Consider the following 21078-nt stretch of genomic DNA (forward strand, 5'->3'; position numbering starts at 1 on the left):
CTCTCTCTCAAGTCTCAAACTATTATTCTCTCAATTTTGTCTCTCATTTAATATTTTAATTTCAATTTCTTCAATCTTCTCATTTTGTTATTTATCAATTTATTCAATTATATTGTTAATTATTTATTACTTGTTACTATATTATTTTATCATTATTATATTTTTTTATTATCATACTTTTTTCAAAAAAATGGCAAGTGAAGGTAGAAATTTTGAAAATGTTGAAAATGTTGAGTTTGAAGCTCAAAATTTTCAAACACAAGAGAGTGAAACTCAACAAAAGGGAGGTGGAAAAATTTCTACTTCTGATATTTTTAATATTCATTTCAAGAAAACACCAAAAGGAGATGGTAAATTTGATGTATCTTGTAATTATTGTAATCAGGTATACAAATTCAAGCAAGGAGGTGGATATGGTACTTTCGCCCGACATTTGCAAACAAAGCACCCGCTCAAGATTGGATTGAGCCGCGATCAAACACAAATATCCGGGTTTGCTACCTCTTCAAACTCTCCTCAATTATTTCATTATAATGAAGCTAATTGTAGGTCTGGTTTAGCTGAAATGGTAGCAATTGATCATTTATCTTTTAGTTTTGGTGAAAAATTAGGTTTTACTCGATTTTGTCAAAACTTTGTTAATCCTAGTTTTAAATCAATTCCTAGAAATACTTTGAAAAGGAATTTGTTAAAATTGTTTAAAAACTCAAAAATTGAATTGATAACATATTTTCAAAACAATAATATTAATGTTTCTATTTGTAGTGATATTTGGAGTGATCATTGGCAAACTCATTCATATATGGGTATTACTTGTCATTGGGTTGATGAAAATTATGTTTTACAAAAAAGAATTCTTGCGTATCGATGTTTTGATGAAAGTCATAATGCTGAAAATATTTGTAGATTAATTCAACAAATTTTACAAGAATATAGATTAGTTAATAGAATTTTTTCAATTTCTTTTGATAATGCATCGGCTAATACTGCTTCTATTAATGAATTGAAAAGAATTTGCCAATCAAATTTTGGTGGAAGATTTTTTCATGTTAGATGTGCATGTCATGTTTTAAATTTATGTGTTCAAGATGGTATTAAGTCACTTAATTCTTATTTAGATCCAATTAGAAATGTTATTTCTTATATTTGGGTACACCCTCGAACTGCAAAAGCATGGGCACATTTTTGCACCTCCAATGGTCAAACCCCAAAACGTTTTTCAAAAGATGTCCCTACTCGTTGGAACTCAACTTTTAAATTACTTAATCAATCTTTTGAATATAAAGATTTATTGTGTTCTTTTGCAGCAAATTATATTCCACAATATCCTATTTTTCCAACTATGTGGAATGTTTGTAGTTCAATTTTGAATATTTTACGAATTTTTAATGATGCTACTCATACACTTAGTAGTGTTTATAAACCAACTTCACATCAATTTTTAATAGAAGCAATGAATGTGGCCGGTGTATTAATGGAAGGAATTAATGTTGAAGAAATTTGTCATGCTGTTTTAGAAATGAGAGAAAAATGGTTACGTTATTATCAATTTATTCCTGAAATTTTTCTTGTTACTATGGTATTTGATCCTAGGTGTAAATTTGATGGTTTAATTGAGTGTTTGTCTAACTATTATTCGTTGTTAGGATTAGAAAATAATGAAGAAATTGATGTGAATATTATAATTTCTAAGGTTAGAACTTTATGCAATCAATTATATGAAGCATATGTTATTGCTCCTAGTAGTGAAGAATCATTTCCATCCATGGCTCCGCATTCCTCTTCCTCCCAACCAATGAAATGGGGTCATAAATTTTTAGATCAAAGGAGGAAAAAACCTAGATCGAGCTCACATTCGGAGCTCGAAACTTATCTAACCACAGTTTTTGAGTTTGGTGATGATACAGGTTTAAATTTTGAAATTTTGGAGTGGTGGAAAAGGCACAAGGAGACATTTCCAACTCTTGCAATTATTGCAAGTCAACTTCTTGCAGTTCCAGCTTCAACTGTAGCCGTTGAACAAACATTCAGTAGTGGAGGCAACATTTTGGACGAAAGAAGATCAAGATTGGCTCCAGAATCATTGGAAGCTCAAGTTTGCCTCGATGATTGGGAAAGAGCTAACATGCGACGTCAAGAAGAACTTATCCATTCATCATCATCTGACGAATGGGTTAATGATGGTTCAACAACGGCGACTTCCGACTCCAATGAAGATGCGTAGGATCCAAGTCCATATTTTATTTTTTTTCACATTTGTAAAAATTAATTACTTGTATTACATTTTTGTTGTAATTATTTTTTAATGAAATTAAGTCTAATTCTATTTTTTATTTTTTATTTTTCACATTTGTAAAAATTAATTACTTGTATTACATACTTGTTTAGTTGTTTTAATTATTTTTAATGAAATTATTACTTATATTTCTTCAATTTTTAGTAGTGTTTTTTTATTAAAAATATGGTTGAGAATATTTATATTTACAATTACATTTAACAATTAAAAATCGAAACCAAACCGAACCGAACAACGGAACAAGGACCAAAATTGAATACAACAATATTTAAAAAAAATTAAAAAAATTCGGTTTGAACCGGAACCGGAACCGTTGACCGAACCGGCTCAAACCGTTGACCGAACCGGTCCAAACCGTTGACCGAACCGGCACGAACCGGAACCGGAACCGAACCGTCCCAAACCGCCCTTGGGCGGTTCGGTTCAGGTTCAGGTTCAAAGATTTCTTGAACCGGAACCGGCGGTTCATGAACCGTGGCCATGTCTAGCTTGTATGAAACAATTGCAATAATAATAAATGACACCAGATAAACATAATTTTAAGATATGGATGACTAATAATAACTCACCAACACCTATTATTAGGCTGACTCCAAAGGAACGCTTGGTACGGGAGAACTTTTTAAATTCTTGAAATTCATAATTCTTGAGAATGCTTTTGAAAATTTTTGATTCTCAGAATTTATATAATTCTATGTTTGTTTAGATTTAAACATTTTCAAAAATGTTGAGTATTTTTTTTTAGGAATTTTATGTTTGATTTAAATGCAACATTCTTGAAAATTCATATTTTTTTTTTCAAAATTACCCTTATTTGATTTTTTATTTAAAAATAATAAATTCCTTCCACTATATAAAATATTAGGACCCACAATATCTTTAGAAAGTAAAAAAAAATGTTATTTTTTATATATTATGTATATATATGCATGTGTGTATATATATAATATATATACATAATATATATGTTTGCATGAATATCTACTTTAATATATATATATAATATTTTATAATAAATAATATAAATATATTATATATATGTAATATATATAATATGCTTGTATGGAGTTATAAAAGGGTTAGGGGTGTTTTAGTCTTTTTCTTTGTTAAAAACATTCCCAAGTCTATGAAAAACTTGGATTCCCAACCCTTCATGGAAATCTTTTTATGAGAAAGTTACTTAAAAATCATTCCTGAGAATCCTATTTCACAGAATTCTTTTTATAAAAAAGTTATACCAAACATGAGAATATAAATTCTTAACCTAACATTTTCATAAATAATAAAATTTCTCTTATACCAAACGTCTCTCAAGAGCTTTCTAAATAAATTGTCATCGCCAAATTTAGAGAATCAACCCCAAAATCATGCCTCCAATAGCGCTCGCCATCGTCAAATTGATTTGCCAAATTTCTAATGAAGTTCAAAGGGGTCGCCAACTGTGGCCATTAAAATCTTTAAGGACAACATCATCTCTCCCACTTCACCTTCCCACAACAGCCATCAACATCAGAAAAAACGAGTTGTAGTTGCAGTGGAAGACCAAGGAAGGCAACGAGCAACATTGGAAGAGGTTGACCAGATTTAGAGGTGGTAGGGACAAGCAATGGCAGTGGCGACAACGAGCAGAACGACCGGCAGTAAACTTGTTGCTACAACTTGCTATTCATCCGATTTCCAAATTGGTTTGTGATTCCTTTTCTAAATTTTTAATTTATTTGTGTATTGAATGAATGATATTGTGTATTTGTATATTTTGATTATTGATTTATGTATTTAATTATTGAGTTTGTGTATGTGCGTATTTGATTATTTGGTGTATTTAATTATTGAGTATGTGCGTATTTGATTATTTTGTGTATTTAATTATTAATTTGTATAGTAAGAATTATATGTAAGGTAAAATAAATAAAATTAAAGTTTATTAATAAATGAATGAAACATGGAGTCAAATAGAAAAAAGAATATGGAGTGTTATTGGAGCAAATACAAATTTCTTGACAAAATCAAAATAGATAGCAAATTGTTTATAATATAATAGAGAACGATTTAGAAATCCTTGTTAGAGTCGTACTAGACAATTAGTTGGAATAAGAATGATACTTATTGGGACAAAATTAGAAAATATATATATTATTAACACTTAAAAATAAAATAATATGTTATTAATACCCACAAAAATAGAACAATATTCTTTTAGTACTTAGAAATAAAAAAAATATTATTTAACACCCAAAGAAATGAAAATAATACTTTACTAACTGGCAACTCATCCGGGTATACCTATACATTCCCTTATACAAAAATTTAGGTCAAATACTTAATTATTCATCTATACTCATAAGTCTGGTCTATGTTGCACGGAAACAAAAATAAAAAACGTTTTCTATCAAAAACGAAAAACGTGGAAATAGACGTTTTTTTAAAAAATAGCCATAAATAGGGTCCGAAACAGAAATAAGAAACGTTTTCGAAACATTTCGAAAACGGAAAAACAACACCTATGAGGTGTTTCTGTGTAACATAGAGTCTGATTAAATATTCTATTGGAACCTTATTATACTCTCATATATATATATATATATAAATAAACAACCAAACCTAGTAAAATAGTAAAAGGTTTCATTTAGGTATTTTCTTATGGAGTTTATTTCAATTAGATCATACTACCTGTATATTATTTATGTACATTTTGGGTTACATAAGACACATAAATAATATAAATACATCTTATTTTATTGTGTCTCATATTTTCGGTGAAGATATTTTAGACGTTAATATATCATTATATAATTCAAAATATATATAATAATATACTAATAATATCTTTGATCCCCTTATACATAATATGTACTAATAATATTTTTGACCCCCCGCCGCTCCACTCTCAATTTGGGCAAATCTCATATAACTCGACGAGGGCAAAAAGGAAAGATTTCCCAGTTTGGGTTTGTGACAGGTAGGGGTGGTGGCTCATCAACTGGGACTAGGATTAGCTCATCTGCCCCAACCACACGCCATTAATTCATTCACTCCAACTCTCTCTCTCTCTCTCTCTCTCATTCACTCCAACGCTCTCTGTCCAGTGTTTGTTTATTCGCATAAATTCTCAGACCCATTGCATATCAAGCTCGTATTTTTCTCCGCCAGATCGGAAGCCCTCTCTGTCTCTCGCGTTGCTCATTCTGATTCTTGAGCTGGGTCTCCCAAGATGAAAGTGACCGTGGTTTCGCGCAGCGGCAAGGAAGTCGTCAAGGGGGGACTTGAGCTCGATGACTCCGTGAGTTTCGTCAACTGGGACGGCTTTTGTTCTCCGGATTTATGTGTACTTAGAATTCATTTGTGGGTTTTTGGATTTGAGTCGGTCTGGGTTGTTTTGCAGGCTACGGTGGCTGATCTGCAGGAAGCGATTCACCGGCGAAGTAAGTATTGTTGTTATGCTTGTGTGATTTTTACATTTTCGTATGTAAGTTCATAGAAAGAGGGAGAGGAAGATGCGGATGATTTTTGGAAGGGATCATTCTTTAGCAAATGATTTTAGTCCTCTTTTGATTCTTCTGGTAGCAATGATGTAATTCCTTCCCCTAATGACCCAGAAAAAAAATTAAATTTAAAGGCTAAACTTAATTAGGGTCTGATTGAATATTTCACGGCTATGCTGGCTGATTTATGTACTTGTTCTTTCACTATGACAAGAAGAGAAAATGGAAAAAGAAAAAGATCATGTAGTGAATTTCGTTTTGATTATTCAGGCGTTCCTCCTTTCCTTGCCTAACAACCACTAGTCTTGGATTGAGTCACTAAGCTAACCTTAGTGAACCAGATCAATTTCCTTTGGATCCCGTATATTATAGATTTTTTATCATTTCATCCAAGGTGATGGTTTGCGTGTGCTCAGCTGAATATGAATAGACCTCATTTCTTTTCTTTTCTTTTCTTTTCTTTTTTAAATGTTGTGGTCATGTTGTTGTACTTGGAGGGAGTCTACGTAATGGTTTTAGAAATAATATTTGGGTTGTCTTGCATGCTTTTTGTTTGAGGATGCAACCCAGCTGTTTGTTGATACACAACTACTTTTGCCTTGGTGAATCATTTAAAACCCTTATATCAACAAGAGGTTGTTGTGGTTTTAGTTGGACAGAGCTAACAATTTATATTCAAATGATACATTGCAAACTGGTGATTAATGGATACCAGTGCCGAAGAAGTGTTTGGTTTTCAACAATTTAGTAATGAATGGAACATGTATGACATGTGTGATTATTGTTGGAGGACTGAGGATGCCCAGTGAGTGTGGGTGATCAACATTTGTTCAGTGCCTGTGTCTGTTATTGAGGTTTGATTTTCTTTTTTTCCACACAGTGGAATAAAGGCTTGGTGGTTGTACATGCTTGACATGTGTGCGAATATTGTTGGAGGACAAAGGATGTCCACTGAGTGTGGGTGATCAACATTTTCTGACACAAACACAGCAAACCTTCTCATAGTAGTTGTTCAGTGGCTGTATCTGTTATTGTTGTCTTCGTTGTCATCTAGTCACTACTTGTTCCTTGTTATAGCCTTTCTCTGTTTATGTTTTCATGCCTGAAGTACGTGGGATTGACATATATTAGTTGGCCTTCTTAGCTTCAATTTATACCCTGATAAATTAATCATGAGGTGAGGAATTTCACAGTTATAGCTGTTAACCAAAGAAGTAATTACTTACTGATCTCTCACCAAAATGTTGAAGTTTTCTGTTAAGCAGAACTCGACTAGCACCTTCCCAATTACTTGGGAGGTTCTATTTGTTTAAATTGATTCTCTTCAAACTCATAGTCTCAGTAAAATTTTTTATAAGTTTTATTCCTATGTGCCTCACAAGCCATTTCAATGTTATTGTGCGTGGCTTTTCCTATACATTAACTGTGAACCATTTAAAAAAGACTAATCTAATTGGTTTTGAGGGCCATTTAAAAAGGACTAATCTAATTGGTTGTGAGGGCCATTCAAAATGATAACTCCTACTTTTAAAGTTTGCTGGACCTTAACAGCTAATCTAATTGACCTGAGTAGAAATGCTTATTTGGTTAACTAATACATGTGCAGTGATGAGACAGTTTAGAGATTCTCCCTGGTCAACTTTTAAGCATGATATCACTTGTGGAAAATTTGAAAGTCTGGCATCTCTACTGCTTCTCTTGAGTTCATTCTTCCTGAAATTTACTTCTTCCATAAAATCATTAGTTGATTATGCTTATTTGAGCTCTATGTAGTTGCTGAAGTCATTTGCACATCTCATGATTGTTAAATGAAGGGTCTGTTTTGTTTTTGCTTATGTAACATACTATATCAGAATGTAAAAAATGACTTAAGTAGAAAAGTTTGGTAAATTATTTTTGGTTTTGAGACCAAAACTAAAACTTCACTATTGTGGCTAGGAATCATGATTATACACACAAAAAATTATTAGATTTTCTAGTGTTTTGACTTTTTTTAACATAAAATATTTAATGTAAAAAAAAAAAGATGAAAAATATTTTTGAAGCATGACATTTCCCCAAACAATGTATAACATATATTGTTTTAACATATATATGTTTTTAATGTAAAATATTTACAATAAAACAAATAGAGCCTAAGTAAATATCAAGTCATAGAACAAGGATCATGTTGGTTTCCCTAGGTGACTCCAACTTTTTATGCATGGCTATTATTTTATTCTACTTCTTTCTATTGTTTTGAGGTGTTGGGGGGGGGGGGGGGGGGGGGGGATGCTCTTCTATAATTGGTGTATTATATAGTGCATGCATGATGCATTTCATAGAGAGCTTAGGAACAGTTTGTGGCAATTTTTTTGTTCCTACGAACCGTTCTCTGTGATGAAAGAATATAAAAATGAGGACCATGAGATAACAGTTCGCATGTTTATTTTGATGGGTATAGCCTTTTTTAACGGATGTAACAGAAGCTATTGAGTATACGTACTTGTTTATTACATTTGCATTTGTTCTTTTAGGCTCTTGTTATTTGTTTTATTTTAAGTTTTGTATACTCTCCATGTATTGGTTGCTTTTGTTGTTCTTCTGATCTCAGTAGCCTGATATACATGTTTTGTATCAACAGCGAGAAAATACTATCCTTCTAGACAGCGCCTGACCCTACCCATCCAACCTGGATCGAAGGAAAAGCCTGTTGTCCTTTACTACAGGAAGAGTCTCAAGGAATACTATGATGGGAACTCGGGGAAGTTGTCTGTGGTGCTCAAGGACCTTGGTCCACAAGTTTCCTACCGTGTACTTTTCTTCTGCGAGTATTTAGGCCCTCTATTCATCTATCCAATTTTTTACTATTTCCCTGTGTATCAATATTTTGGCTACAAAGGAGACCGAGTCATCCACCCAGTTCAGACATATGCCTTGTACTACTGGTGTTTTCACTACTTCAAACGCATCATGGAGACATTCTTTGTTCACCGCTTCAGCCATGCAACCTCACCTCTATCTAATGTGTTCCGGAATTGTGCTTACTACTGGACATTTGGTTCTTATATTGCTTATTATGTGAATCACCCACTTTATACACCTGTTCCTGACATCCAAATGAAGATTGGATTTGGTTTTGGATTAGTTTGTCAATTGTCCAACTTCTATTGCCACATCTTGCTGAGGAATCTTCGGAGTCCTGATGGCAATGGAGGATATCAAATCCCACAAGGGTTTTTGTTCAATATCGTGACATGTGCAAACTACACAACGGAGATTTATCAGTGGCTTGGCTTCAATATTGCAACTCAGACAGTTGCAGGTTATGTCTTTCTTGTGGTTGCTGCTCTTATCATGACTAACTGGGCGCTGACTAAGCACCGTCGTCTGAAGAAGGTTAGTTTCTTTCCCTTTTCCTTAACAAGATACTTCCAATGCCACTTTTTGGCATATCCAACTCATGGATCTATTCTCTGCATTTAAAAGTTTGGGCTCCTTGATTAGGATTTGCTTTGCTTTTTTGTCTCGGTGAATGTGTTGTTTATCAGATGCACAAAACAAACAGTTCAAATTTCTAATTATCCTTTTGCTTTTACTATTTGTGTTATTTTTGAAGTACCATAACCCCAACAACCTGAAACCCCAAAGGCAGGTTCCTTATTCAGCTGTAGCCCTTTGGAACAGAGATCTTAGTCTCTTAATCTTACTTTCTCATATAACTTTGTGTTCTAAAAACAAAGACAACAATAACGGATGAGGAGAACCATTTGGTTGAGTTCCGGACAGTCATCTAAGTTTCTTAGAAACCTCCTCTTTGTTTGAGACTGCTGATATTGGCTCTTTTATATCTTTACAACTTTTGAGTCCACTAGAAACTTGAAACCACCAAGACTAACTCATATTTAAAAAAAACTTCTTTGCTCATTTTGAGACTCCATATTGGAACCAATCCCGAAGCTTCATCCGATCCTCTGCACCGGGTGTATCTCACTCATACAGAAAAATTGAGGGCATTGCCTGCATTCTTGAGTTGAGAGTAATGTGGTTGTTTGGCCTTGAAGATTGACTAACTGCATAGGAATCAACTCCATTCAATATCTTTGTGTCTAGCAAATTAGTTGTTCGGGTGATTCAATCTCTAAATTTGGTCCCATATGATGTGAATCTCACTTAGATATGCTTTTTCATGCATTCCTGCTTATTGATTAGATTTGTTTTGGCATTATAACCATTGTGTCAAATGCTAAACTACCTCACTGTGACATTTAGACAGCAAGCCCTTCCTTTAATGGCTTAAAGTAATATCGGTATCTACTGCAACTATGTAGGAAGGCAACAGTGCATGCTCAAGATCTATGGATTTTTGTGCCTTAGATTGGCTAACTGAACTTCATTCCATCGTGTTCCTTTTCCAAAATAATCTAACCAGCCAATCTCTAAAATGCAGAAACTTATCTTCATTGCTCGACAGCCCGAGCATGCTGATGTTTACTTGTGTTATTAGTTGACAGTATTCAGGAACAAACAGATACAAAATACACTCATCTCTCCTACTCTTTAACTGCTGTTCTTTTCCCTTTCTGTCATTCCTTGTTTTTTTTAAATTAAATGTTTGTGTTTCCCTTTTAATTTTTTTTTTTTTTTTTTTTGATGCAGCTATTTGATGGAAAGGAGGGACGACCAAAGTATCCCCGGCGATGGGTCATCCTGCCCCCATTCCTGTAGGAGTTAACCAGACAGACTCTTAAAGGTTCCTTTAGCTAAGAGGTTTTGAGCAAAGCATATGGTTTAAAGTAGTTAAAGGCTGTTCTTATCAGAATCTTCTGCTAATATGGATGGGATCATATCATATTACCTTCTTGCTCTTCCATTTTTAGGTCATCTTTTGAACTAGCTGTAGCTGTTGTTCTTTTTCCCTTTGCCAGGGGGATGGTTTTCTATCAAATTGTTTGAAACTTTTGAGCTGTAAGAGTTGCAGCAGATATATAGATGCCTTGTAGGCCAAACTTTGATATATTTGACCACCTTTTTCTGTTATTCTTTCTCTAAATCTGCATCCTTCTGCATTCTGATCTTATTCAACATGCCAGTCTTTAAGGCCAATGTAAGAGTTGCATGCCTTGTAGGCCAATGTACTCCCCATTTTTATTGTTCAAGTCGTAGAAACAATTTTTGTGCAAAGTAAGGGTAATGTTGCGTATAAAAATGCCCTAGAGAGTATGCATGCTTCAGACTATTGTAGGGTTAAAACGTATGACTGTTTTTTTCGTGTTTAAATTTTCACTTTTGACTTTTAAATTTATTTTTAATTCGTTTAAATTTATTTTTAGTTTTATGTTTTGAATGTGTATTTTGAGATTTTTGAAAATGTGTTTTATTTTTGTTATTTTAAAAAATTATTTTTTAAAATAAAAAATTAAAAAACGTATTTATTTTAAAATTTTTTAAAAAATTATTTTATAATATTTCATTGAATGAGTAGCCTAAACCAGCCATAATTAGTGGACAGTGGTTAGAGATATTCACAATCAGAGCTTATGAAACTTCAAGTTAGAGGGTTAAAATACACAAAAATAAGATAGATTTAACGGCTGAATTTTTATATATATTTAATTTTTAATCAAAATTAAAAAATGCATTATCAATCATCATTAGTCATTTTGGCCGGTGATTTTCAACTATTAGAGATAACCACCTGACACCCTCATTCTCGTCGACCAACATAACAAAAAATCAGCAACATTTAACGGTCGAATATCTATAAATTTAAACTTAAACTTTTGATCAGACCCAACACTTGCGTAAATGCACTGGCAGTCGCCATTGGCCATCATAGTCGGTTGTTTTTGGCGATCAAAGGCAACCACCTAATACCCTTATCCCTATCGACTAAATATGCCCAAAAATCAACAAGATCTAATGCTCGATTTTTTATAAATCTAAGTTTAAATTTTTGATCAGACACAAAATCAATGATTTACAAATATTGCTAGTCGTGATATAAGGGGAGCAAATGGGGTTAACGATGAAAGGCATGAGCGGTCAAACAACGGGGGTGGGCTTGGCCTTCAGGCCTACCCTTCCCTTCACCTTAAAACTTAAACGCTAAATGTTGTTCAACATGGACAACGCATCAACAATTTTACAAACTGGATGACACTTTTCGACCCATTATTATTTTTAAACTGGGTTATCAAATAATGTTATCTGGGTGTTTATTTATGAAATAATGCTAAACGATTCGATCAAAATTGCAGTTTAAATGGGTATTTGGACCATTTTGCCCCTGTTCTAAAAGGTCCAAATACCCGTTCACTAGTTACTTTCCAAAACGTTATCCCAACAAATAAGTATTTTTCTTTAATTTTAAATATTAATAATACAAAAAGAATTTTTAATATATCATTATTATTTTGGATAAATTATAGTAAATTAGCCTTGAGGTTTGGCATAATTACAGGCACCTCCCTCTAATTTGAAAAATTACAGAGAAGATCAGAATTTCTTCCAGCATCTGTCTTTCATCCCCACCGTTTTGACGATCGGTGTTGTCATCTCTCTGTCCATCTCTTGGGGCTTCGTTCAATCATCAATGGCTGCTGCCACTGCAATAGATCAGTGCGCCTTCTCCTCTTCCCCGTCGCAACGCCACTATCAGGTGTTCTTGACTTTCAGAGGCCAAGACGTCGGCAAGACCTTCATCAGCCACCTCTACAAGGCCCTAGCGCAAGCAGGAATCATCACCTTTTTAGATGACGATCAGATTCAGAGAGGCGAAGATCTTACCATTGAGCTTCAGAAAGCTCTAGAGCAGTCACGGATTTCTGTTGTTGTGTTCTCCAAAGATTATGCGTCTTCGAGATGGTGCCTCGATGAAGTCGTCAAGATTGTTGAACGGATGAGGAGCTTTAGACAGGTTATCTTGCCGATATTCTATGATTTAGATCCGTCTCATGTGAGGAAGCAGACTGGGGCTGTTGGTGAAGCTTTTGCCAAACATGAAAAGGAGTTTGAGGTGGAGACAGGTGTAAGAAGAGCCGAATGGACGGACAGGATAAAGAAATGGAGGGAAGCTCTCACTGAAGCTGCAAATCTAGGGGGAAAGGTCCTGGAGAATGAAGTTGATGGGTAATTTCCTCCAAATTGCTTAATTGGGCACTATTTTCTTTGGATTAGACACTATTTTCTGTTGAAGTTCTTCAAAACTGATGCGTTAAATTCCTTATGTTAATTCAGTGAAATGACGAATGTGTAAATAGTGTCTTATTCTAATTCCTTACTGTTTGATGCTTTAAATTCCTTATTTGATTAAGCACTATAATTTTCTGTTCAGTTACCGTATTGTTTGATGCTTTAAGTTTCTTATTTTTGCACAATCTCTCTTATCAAAATCCTTGAAACTACATGGCTCTGCACAAAGTTACAGTATCTGCTTCAAATCTGCCTATCCAAATTAAGACATGGCTTTTTGGAGAAGTAATTACTGGACAAAATTATGCCATCGCGGTGGCAAAAGTTCAATTCATTGAAATGATGAATGAGTATGGTGTTTTATATGTCAGGAAAGAGAAAACAATTGATGGAAAGTTCTATGCTAGCTTGCATTTGGTGTGTTGGTTTCTTTCTTTCTTCTTTTATGTTTCCGATTAAAGAAAAAAACATTTTTCTTAATGTTTCCAATTAGCCGACCCCACCTAGAGGAATTATGACTTATTATGTGCTGTTGTATGTTTTAAATTCTCCTTTGCCATTTCAGTTGAATGTCTGATGGTTTGCAAAAGGTTAGATCATTTTAGTTTCTCAAGATGCAGAGAGTGTTAACACGTTGTCATATTAGCTAAAGACATGCTTACCTTTTGCAATGTGTAGGTACGAAGGAAGGTTCATCCAGGAAATTATAAAAGTGATTGAAAGGAAATTGAACCACACTGTTCTGAATGTTGCACCACACCCGATTGGTATAGATGCTCGAGTGAAAAACATAAATTTGTGGATACGAGATGGTTCAACTGAAGTTGGTCTATTAGCAATCTATGGCATGAGTGGGATAGGGAAGTCTGCCATTGCAAAAACTGCATACAACCTAAACTTTGACCAGTTTGATTGTAGCAGCTTTCTTGCAAATATAAGAAAAGCATCAGAACAACCAAATGGTTTGGTTCGTCTACAGAGGCAACTTCTATCAGATATGCTAAAGAGGGAAGCTGAAAAGATATACAATGTTGATGAAGGACTCCCTAGGATTAAAACTGCTGTATCTTGCAAAAGAGTTCTTATTGTTCTTGATGATGTTGATCGGTTGGATCAAATGAATGCCGTAATTGGGAGGCGACAATGGTTTTATCCGGGAAGCAAAATTATCATAACAACGAGACATGAGCAATTGCTGAAGGCTCATGATGTGCATGAGAAGTATAAGGTTAAGGAGCTGGATGATAAAGAATCACTTCAACTCTTTAGTTGGCATGCCTATGGACAGGACCATCCTGCTGAGGGTTATGCGGAGCTCTCACAACGAGTTCTGGAGCTTTGTGGAGGGATTCCTTTAGCCCTTCAAACCTTGGGGTCATCAATGTCTGGTAGTAGTATAGATGTTTGGGAAAGTGCAATAAAGAAATTGGAAGCAATGCCGGACTGTCACATCCTTAAAAAGCTCAAGGTAAGTTACTACTCATTGTATATTTCTTTATAGGCTTACATGGTTAGGTGAATGAGGGTAGTGGTTGCAGTTGGAGTTTAGAATCTTATTGATAATTTGTCTTGGTGATTGGTGAAGATGACAAGCTGATGATGCACTTTGAGACATGGGGAAAGAGAAGTTTTGCCAAGAATCACCGGAAGAGCCTGTAGAATGCAGCAGACTCTGGCATCACAATGATTCTTACACCCAACTGTAAGAAACATGCTTGTCATTTCTAATATGTTTATTTTTCCTTTTATGCTTGTTAGTTGCCAAATTTTCTGTTAACATGGTATAGAAACAGTGAGAGGCCTTGTGCTTGACATGCAAATGTTTATGGAACACGTCTAAATAAGGGACCACTATTCAGTAATGATGCAAAAAGTCCCAGAATATTTTTGGTGAGCTACTGATGATGAAACTGCACAGATCATTCAAACGAGAACAACTCGATTTCTCTAGGCAACCATCAGATGCCATTTGCACGCCCTTGCAATGATTCTTGATGTGGAACTTCTCTATCTTGAACTCTGGAAGCTATGAAGAATTTCCCAAAGAATTATAATGGGTATGTATGTTATGTTGGTAATAGCAGAGGTTGAACAAGTTTGGAAAGGAACCAAGGTATGTCTAAATTGCTTGTTGCTTTCCATTCTAGTTTTGGTGATTAAATTTATGTAGAAGAAGAGCAAATTGATTCTACATTATTTGTGTTCTTTTGTCTTACGATTCAGTCATTCTCATGGGTCATGCATGGCCTTACCAGCCTCAGAAAACGACTTGATTATTGAAGAAGGTTGCTGTTGCACAAGATATGAATCCATTGGAGAAGTAGAGAGAGAGTTTTACATCTGAATCCAAGAGATTTGTGATAGGGATGGAATTTAGGGGGAAGAAAACCTGCTGCAAATTGCAGTGAAAGGAAGAGCAGAGAAGCTGTAGGAGAAAGATTCAAGAGAAAGATAATTTTTTTCATTTCTCATAATAACTAATACAATTCAAGCCCTTATTAAATAGACAAACAAATCCATTAAGTTAAAAAATAGAAAAGCATTAACAACAAACTAACCCATTAATATCTACTAATATTATCTAAACAAAATAAATAAACTTAAATAAAATAAAATGACCAACTCTTGACCCACGTAGCCATATCTATATTGCCATCTCCATTTTCTGTGCTAACTGTTTTTATTTTATTTTTTTGCATTTATCATTTCCCCCCCCCCCCCCCCCCTTAAAAATTGTCCTTGTCCTCAAGGGAAAAGGAAAACCACTGGTGATATTTTTTTGTCGGAAAATACTTTCCTTTTTGATCCATACACCAGAACTATACGGTGAGTTAATCTTTCCGATGAAGGAGTGGAAGAAAGCGCCTAAAAAGGCACACCAGTAGACATTGTTGTTGTGGTTGTCGCTGTTAGGTTATTGGAAAGGCCCTTGTTGGATTGTTGGCGCTAGGATTGGCACTATCATGGTCGACTTCGCAGGAGCTGCTACCATCTTGCAGCGAGCGTTGGCCGCGTTATTGCTGTTGGTCTTGGCAGAGGAAGACGATAGATTCAAGAGTTTGGGGATAGATCGAAGTTCAGTATGCATAATTTCGAGAGTTAACTGAACTTGGAATAACCTAGACTCGATTTGAGTTAGGACCACATCCATGGTCGGAACTGGCACTAATGCCATTGATAGGGATGGAATTTAGGGGGAATGAATCCTGCTGTAAATTGTAGTGAAAAGAAGAGCAGAGAAGCTGTAGGAGAAAGATTCAAGAGAGAGATAATTTTTTTCATTCCTCATAATAATTAATACAATTTAAGCGCTTATTAAATAGACAAACAAATCCACTAAGCTAAAAAATAGAAAGACACTAACAACAAACTAACTCACTAATATCCATTAATATTATCTAAATAAAATAAATAAACTTAAATTAAATAAAATGACCAACTCTTGACTCACGGGCATATCCATATTGCCATCTCCATTTCCTATGTTAATTATTTTTATTTTATTTTTTTGCATTTATCAATTTGCAGAAGCATTTGTGAGCTGGAAAAATCACCATCTTCGTCTTTGTGGTTTTTCAAGCAGTCGAGCTCATTGAATTGCCTATGGAACCGGGTAACCTTTTGCTTCTTGATGATATGATTAAGGTAAAAGATTAATTGGAAGCAAAACTTCATGTTCTTGATTAGGGTTGAAAAGATGATGTGGCGATCTCTAAAAGAGCCCAAATGAGATCAGTCTTCTTGTTCAATTTTATGCGCTAGCTCCTAAACTGCATCTAACTTAGCAAATACTCATCACTCTTTTCCTTGAATAATGCTTTGTGTCGTGACTGATGACAGTCATGACGCCTAGGTGGCAGCACACGATTGGGTGTGCTATGCCTCACATGAGATTGATGACAATCATGATATTTAGGTGGCAGCACACCATTGGATGTATTAAAATAAATAGAAAAAAATGATTGGGTGTTTTGAAATTTGAACAATTTAAAATAAAACAAATGTAAGGATATGAATTAACAAGAAAATAGTTTAAGCAAGTATCCAATTCAAGGTATAATCTTAGAATTGATTTGAAAAATTGATCATTGATGCAAAAATAAAATCTTCCATTTTTTCACTAAATTGGTTATGATTATTAACAAACTCTAATAACCTATCCCTCCTTACTTTGATGATAATCAAGACAAGTTCATTGATTATTTTTCTTGTTAATAAACAATCCTAAACAAGCTCTTATCAACAGCTTTAATTACTAGAAAGACGACAAATTCTAATCAATGAATACACAAGCTCGATTCATTTAAGTTAGATTATATATCTCCTTAATATAAATTGAAGACCTATCTGTAATCAATTATGTTAATTGCCACCAATATTAGAACATCTAAACAATTACGGATTCAGATTTCCAATTGGCGATATATTATTCTAACAATTATACAACGGGCTCTTTATATTAATTAATCGAAACAATAATTTCAACAAACATAGAAGATATATAAATAGAGAGAGAATAAGAGAATAATAAAAATCAATTCGATCTCATAATTTTTGTAGAATCAAAACTTCGATTATCTTTGAACTTGAATAAGAGTTTAGCAATCCATTAAAAAGTAAAAGAAAACACCTAAGAAAGGAAAACACATAAGGGACGAGAACGAGCGCCTTCTTCCGTCTGTTCTTCTTTGCGTGCGATGCTGCATCCTTAATATATTATATATATATATATATATATATCAAGTGCAGCGCATGCAAGCCCTCAATTTCCATGGCCCACTTCCATTCCCAATGTACATAGCTTCATTGGGCCTTTAATTTCCAATTGCAAGCAAAGCAGCCTTCATAATATTATATTATTATGTATATATGGTGCAATGCGTGGGCTTTGTTCTTCTTTTCCAATCCAAGCCCAATTTCACTTTGGGCTATCACTGCTTCACCTTAGAATTATTAATATATTATATATATCATATAATATTATATTATAAATACTCTTATATTTTGTCAGAGGCCCATTATTCACGAATTTCTTTTCCAATTGTGCAACTACAGCAACTTCAAACTCCATGTCGTCCTTGATGTAAACAGAATTTCTGAAAACTCAAAATATGAAAGTTGTAGATTGTTTTCTTGGCTTTCCGTAGCATCTTGAATCATCTCAATCGGAGCTTGTACGAGAGAGTTATGCCCGAATTACGAAGCAGTGTCGAAACTGTCCAAAAAAATACAATTAACTATGTTTTTTCATTTAATGCCTCGTTTTGCTCTCTAAATCAAAATAAGAATAATGAGTACATTTAAATACCAAATAAATATAAAAGACTAAACATTAAGAGAGTAAAATATGATATTTTACATTCTCATCAGCTGCGCCTCACATGAGACTGATGACAATCATGACAACGCCTTATGTGAGGGCGTCGTCATAATTGTCATCAGTCTCATGTGAGGCACAACACACCCAATGGTGTGCTACCGCCACCTAAGTGTCATGACTGTCATCAGTGATGACGCCTAACATTACTCCTTTTGTGAGGGCGTTGTCATAATTGTCATCAGTCTCATGTGAGGCACAGCACACCCAATGGTGTGCTACCGCCACCTAAGTGTCATGACTGTCATCAGTGATGACGTCTAGCATTACTCCTTTTGTGAGGGCGTCGTCATAATTGTCATCAGTCTCATGTGAGGCACAACACACCCAATGGTGTGCTACCGCCACCTAAGTGTCATGACTGTCATCAGTGATGACGCCTAGCATTACTCCTTTTCCTCGTAAACTCAAAACTCCATGCCTCAAAAGATGTGTCCAAAATGTGTGCTGTGTTGTTGGAACTTGGATAAGGGGTGTTGATGTAATTTTCTAAACAAAAGAAATTACGTAAATAATATACTATGTCTTTCAGTTTTAAGGAGTTAAAGGAAAAATTTATAAAAAAAACTTAGCAATTTTCAACGAAAAAGAAAGAATTCAACAATGGGTTCTTCCTAAGTTGCACGGAAATGAAAATAAAAATGAAAAACAAATACGATATGAAACGAAAATAAGAAAATATTATTCTTTTTAAAAAATAAGAAATGAAAATGTGAGGAAAACGCGTAAATAAAAAAAATATAGGAGTTTTTTTATAAATATAATTTTTAATATAAATTTTTTTAAAAAATAGTTATTCAATTTAAAAATATATATAAATTTTATAATGTATTCAAATTGAATTTTAGAAAAAATTAAAAATTTTGAGTTAAAGATGAAGAAAATTACATCTCTATTTGTGAATGGAAATATTTTTTTAAATTAGAAATACATTTTCGATATTTTATTAATATTGTAAATGGGCCATAAAAAAAATTTAAATTACAAAAATAGGTCAGAAATGTTTTTTATCGTTTAAGAAATAGAAATATTTCAAAAATATTGTAATGACGTTCCTAAAAAATTTTCATGCATCATAGGCTTCTTCCACAGTTTGACTATTGAACCTATATCAACATTTACCTACAATAGGCACTTGCAATCGTTGTTTTTTTTAACCGGAAATTAAATTACAACAAAATTATAAATTTAAAGATTGTTTTAAAAAATAATTCAAATAAAAGGACTAATTTATAATTAAGCATAAAATTCAATCCCATTAATTTTGGGTTCTACTAATTTGGGATTCTCCAACAATAACTAAAAAAATGTGAAAATTAATGATTGATTGCCCTAATCTACCATCCATATAAGAAATAAATGGAATATGTTTATTCTTGCACCTATCTATGTCACTAGAAATCAGATCATAGAATATAGAATCAAAGGTAGAAGCATGGACTCTCCGCACGATAAAAGATTTAGGCTGTGTTCTCTTTGCATTTTAATTTTTAGTTTTGACTTTTGAATTTATTTCAGTTTTTTATTTTGGTAGTTTATTTTTAAAAAATTAAAAACGCGTTCTCTTTGTTATTTTGAAAAACTATTTTTTTAAATATAAAATTTGAAAACGCGTTCTCTTTAAAATTTTGAAAATAATTTTTAATAATATCTTATTCAATAAATTTAATTATTCAGTAAATTAGAAATATTTAATGTTAATATATTATTAAAAATATATATACATTTTAAAGTTAATGAATTTTGTAATATTTTTTCCATTACAATAATAAAATATAAATAAATAAATAAATAAATATGTTTTGATTTTAAAGTTTGTTTTGGATTAAAACACTCAAAATAACTTTTTGTTGTTTTGAGTTTTTTATAAAAAAAATTTTGTACGCGTTTTTATTATTTTAGAAAATTGAAAATTAAAAATAATTTAAAAACAATAAAGAAAACACAACCTTAGGGTTTTAGGTTTCAGGTTTAGGTTAAGGTGTTAGCAACAAATAGTTAGAAAAGAAGCATTACATTTGAGCAAGATGGGCTGAATTAAGTTAAGAAAAAAAGTTACCACGCAAATGGGAAATGGCATATATTCAATTGTAGATAAAATAATTGCACATGGAATCAGTAACATGAGTTGTGAAAACAAAGAATCAGCTATTGATGTGTCCTCCTCCATAATAAAGCATTTTGGGTTGCTTATTGGAGTTTCCTTAAGTTTGGCAGCACATCCCTACTGATGGAAGTGATGTTGATGCCAAAGCTAGTGGTCTTCTTTCAACGAGTGGTAGAATCAAAGCTTGACTTGCTCTCTACCTATCTTTGATACAAGATTTACTGTGCCATCTCTTTGGTCTTGTCTTCACTTTTCTTTTGTCTAATAGGTCCTTAACCTTAACCCTTTGGAAAGCTTAGCCCTCTGATCTGATGGGTGGAATCTTCCTTTCTTTCGAAGCCAATCACATGAAAATGAAGAAATGCCGAATCAAATTCTTCTTTCTATCTAGAAAAGAAAAAAGAAAGAACACGTATGGGGAAGAAAAGAAAGAAGCATTATATTTGTGCACTAGTGGCTGAAGTTTACCACTGAATAATAGTAGTCTACTTTGCCATGCACAAACTCTATTCCTAATCTTATCAATAATGGGCTTACAATCCCTATACGAGAGTTTAGTAGATATTAGAGGAACCCCCCAAATATCTCATGAGCAGTGAACCCCTCCTAAATCTTGATACAGAATAAAGCTCTTCTCTAAAAG

At 33.6% G+C, this 21078-nt stretch overlaps 2 protein-coding genes across 2 annotated transcripts; both read left to right on the plus strand.

Annotated features, from left to right (window-relative positions):
- The first annotated feature begins 5225 nt into the window (after positions 1-5225).
- Positions 5226-10797, plus strand: LOC127810506 (very-long-chain enoyl-CoA reductase). Its single transcript, XM_052350026.1, has 4 exons — positions 5226-5576; positions 5679-5718; positions 8402-9156; positions 10417-10797. The coding sequence occupies exons 1-4, from the start codon at positions 5508-5510 to the stop codon at positions 10483-10485; spliced, it is 933 nt and encodes a 310-aa protein (XP_052205986.1). The 5' UTR covers positions 5226-5507; the 3' UTR covers positions 10486-10797.
- A 1448-nt stretch (positions 10798-12245) lies between these two features.
- LOC127809900 (disease resistance protein RPV1-like) lies at positions 12246-16705 on the plus strand. The gene is made up of 3 exons (XM_052349069.1): positions 12246-12888; positions 13630-14419; positions 14537-16705. Exons 1-3 carry the CDS (start codon positions 12353-12355, stop codon positions 14546-14548), a joined length of 1338 nt encoding a protein of 445 aa, XP_052205029.1. The 5' UTR covers positions 12246-12352; the 3' UTR covers positions 14549-16705.
- Positions 16706-21078: the final 4373 nt, after the last annotated feature.

Source organism: Diospyros lotus, chromosome 9 (genome assembly GCF_014633365.1).
Source record: "Diospyros lotus cultivar Yz01 chromosome 9, ASM1463336v1, whole genome shotgun sequence".
Lineage (NCBI taxonomy): Eukaryota > Viridiplantae > Streptophyta > Magnoliopsida > Ericales > Ebenaceae > Diospyros > Diospyros lotus.

Coding starts and splice junctions, on each gene's coding strand:
- LOC127810506 (XM_052350026.1), top strand. CDS start 5,508: ATGAAAGTGACCGTGGTTTCGCGCAGCGGCAAGGAAGTCGTCAAGGGG. Junction 5,577..5,678: donor GACTTGAGCTCGATGACTCC/GTGAGTTTCGTC, acceptor GTTGTTTTGCAG/GCTACGGTGGCTGATCTGCA. Junction 5,719..8,401: donor GGAAGCGATTCACCGGCGAA/GTAAGTATTGTT, acceptor TTGTATCAACAG/CGAGAAAATACTATCCTTCT.
- LOC127809900 (XM_052349069.1), top strand. CDS start 12,353: ATGGCTGCTGCCACTGCAATAGATCAGTGCGCCTTCTCCTCTTCCCCG. Junction 12,889..13,629: donor CTGGAGAATGAAGTTGATGG/GTAATTTCCTCC, acceptor TGCAATGTGTAG/GTACGAAGGAAGGTTCATCC.